Source organism: Aphanomyces invadans (assembly GCF_000520115.1).
Source record: "Aphanomyces invadans strain NJM9701 unplaced genomic scaffold supercont1.78, whole genome shotgun sequence".
NCBI classification, from domain to species: Eukaryota; Oomycota; class Saprolegniomycetes; order Saprolegniales; family Verrucalvaceae; genus Aphanomyces; species Aphanomyces invadans.
This window is the reverse complement of record NW_008580223.1, coordinates 40,694-43,718: the sequence shown is the minus strand read 5'-3', so window position 1 is coordinate 43,718 and position 3,025 is coordinate 40,694. Positions and strand designations below refer to the sequence as shown.

The window sequence follows — 3,025 nt, the reverse complement described above, 5'->3', positions numbered from 1 at the left end:
CCTACGTGTCTATGTGCTGAGATACTTTGAGACCGTGAACAGTGGCATGTTGACCCAGCACCCAGACCACCAGACCGTGGCTGTGCTAACAGATATGTGTCCCAATCTGTCTGCAGATCATTCACATAGATCTTGAGCATCAGGACGATGGTGTGATTGAATCGCTCGACGAGCCCCTGGCCCTGAGGGTGGTAGGCTGCACTCGCCAGCTTGTGGATTCTGAGCGTGGTATACATGGTGGTGGCGAGTTTGGATACAAAGTTTGAACCACGGTCAGTCAATAGCCTTTCGGGGACGCCGAATCGGCAAAGTACCTCATCGTCTGACGCTGGAAGACAAGACATCGCTTCCATCCTCTCCCCTGTGCCACCCGACCTTTGAGCTGTCCAAACTTAGAGTTCCTCGACTAGCCTCCCCACTCATTAGCAGCCTCGTTGCTCTTTCCCAACCAAACAATCGGTGAACATGACGTGGAAAGTAAGAATCAAGCAAGTTATTAGCAGGCTTACAAAGTAATGGCCGAAGACGGCGACCCGCCTTCGGGCAGCCCGGACACATCCGACCCCACTACGACTGAGTGATCCGACAACGATTCGACGCGCTGATGGTCGGGCAACACTGCGTGAGAAACTATAAAGTAATTGCTGAAGTCGGCGACCCGCCTTCTGGTAGACCGGAGACGTCCGACCCAGCTACGACTGAGTGATCCGACAATGATTCGACGCACTGATGGTCAGGCAACACTGCGTAGAGCCCGGTCTGGTTCTTTTCCGTCGTGGACTGTTCCCGGAGCCAACGCGGAGGATTGAAAATGCCTTGGCCTTCGTGCCGGACGTATGGAAATGGGACCGTCTGATGGGCCCATCCTTGTGATCCCGCTGTCTTAAACAACTCCCCGCACCACGCAAAGTCCTTGGGGTGAGCGTCGCGGGCCCACACTAACACGTCCCAAGCCCAATTTCGATGGAGATTCAAGGCCACGTCGGGCGAACACGAATATTGGCTGAACTTGGTCCGTGACCTGAGTTATGAAAACGCCGCGAAGTCGGGCCATCGCTTCGACCCGTTGAATGCCAAGTAGTCGAGCACGATGTCCGCCCGCGCGCCGCATCCAACATCTTCAGAGAACAAAGCTCCTGGATCAGCTTGGCCCAGAAAGGGTGGGGATTACCGTATAGGTACTGAAAGACGGTGTGCCCCTCCATGCGATACAGGTCCGTTACCAGGAGCAGCCACGCCTTATTGGCACGGTTCAGGTCCGACTTGGGATGGTTCGCGGATTGATCAGCCTAAAGACGATGTCTAAAGGATCTCGTCGATGGCGTAGCTGTCTCACCACGTGTCCTGGCTCGCCGTAATGTCCATACCCGATCCAGAAATATCGAGACCACACAACCTTGGCATGTCGTTCCCAGAATTGCCGCAATCGCTGGTTCCAATCTCGCTGGGCCACTGTCACACCCGGCAGGAAGGACTGAAAGGATTCGACCCAACGCTGCCACGGCTTGGAAGTCCGCAACTTCAGATACGCGTGCTTCGCCGCGTCAGACATCTCCACTTGGTCCAGGCGCTTCACGGCCTCGGCATCAAACACGATTGGGATCCGAGGAGTACTGGGAGCGACCGACCTTGGCTTCACCAGACCCTAGACCTCGCACTTCTGACCGCGCTTCGGCGTCGACTTATCTTCGACTTCGCCTTCGGAATCTGGTGGAGGAGAGCGAGGGGCCGACAGGTCTTCGTCACTGCTGCTATCGAAGTTGGCTTGGTTGAGAGCAAACATCCGACGACGTTTGAAACTGCCGCTGTCGACGTGGATCTCGTGCGATCAACTGCAACACGAAGTCCTTGTACTTCTCGTAGACATCAGGCGAAGTGAACGCTTCCGCGTTGGTCACTAGGCTGCTCAATTCCACTGCGCTCTGAAAGGCCGACGCATCAGGCAAGGCCCGTTCTTGCGCGAAGATGGCGAGATCGTCCGCGACGGACTGAATTTTGAATGCTGCGTCCCGAGCTCGACTCCAACTGGTCAGGTTGGAGTGGAGGAAGGCATTCAGAGTCTGACAGGCAACTGGAGCCCGTTCCCGTAGTTCACGGACAGGAACCGATTCGTCCGGAGGTGTGGAAGCCTGTCGGACTTCTGAAGCCGAAGGTTCCTCTGTGACGGATTAGGAACTCGAAGGGGCTGGTTGTGTCGCCGTCGCCGATGAGTCAGTTGGATGTGCCGCCATCGCAGCGAGACTAGTCCGAGAATGCCGCATGTTACCTGCTCTCACGAAATGGCAAGTCAAGAATTGAAGCCTAAGGAAAGGCTGGCATGTCCTGATCTACGATTGGTTGAATGGGGTGAATCTGGCCCATTGCCGATGAAGTCCATTCTCTGTCTCTTCGGATTCTGCACCCTTCAACCAAGACATCATCGTCTACCCGGTTGTTCGAATGAAGTCGAACTTTGAACGGGGGGTTTATGACGATGATGGCCGTCAAGTCATCCCTGTTCGTCCTCGAAGGGGCGATACCCAATGACTAGGCTTCGAAACTTAGAACTTTTAGCCTAGAGACGTTCGACATCCCTCTAGGGGGATGTCTTCATGTTAGATAGCTTACTTCTAAATCTCCCTTTAACCTGCACGTTGGAAGATACCTACTTCCTCCATCTTGCGCTACTCTTGGTGACGCCGAGAATATCCGACCCTGAAGTTCACCCTTGAACTTCCTTTTAATTTGTGCGCTTACGACTTCCCCCGTGACCGTCACACGTCCGTGGTCTTCAGCACGGTCCATGCTCGGTGCACGGGTCGCAGGGCTCACTGATCGTCCCGATCGGGATCGCGTTCCAGCGGAGCCATCGTGGTCGCTACCAGGGAGCTCCACGTCCTCAGCACGGATGTCGCCGTTCGTAGGAAACTCCATGCTCACACTCGCTAGCGTGTCCCAAGACAGCTAAAGAATTCTTTGTTGTCTTGCGCCGGTGTTCGTGACCGACGGCTTGCCGTGTTCACAACGGCGACCTCGATGACAAATC

The 3,025-nt window shown here is 55.2% G+C and overlaps 1 protein-coding gene across 1 annotated transcript; it reads right to left on the bottom strand.

The window, feature by feature from the left end:
• Positions 1-630: 630 nt before the first annotated feature.
• Positions 631-1,783, bottom strand: H310_14636 (hypothetical protein; the record flags this gene model as incomplete). Its single annotated transcript, XM_008882531.1, has 4 exons — positions 631-938; positions 1,172-1,289; positions 1,337-1,613; positions 1,659-1,783. The coding sequence occupies 4 exons, from the start codon at positions 1,781-1,783 to the stop codon at positions 631-633; spliced, it is 828 nt and encodes a 275-aa protein (XP_008880753.1).
• Positions 1,784-3,025: the final 1,242 nt, after the last annotated feature.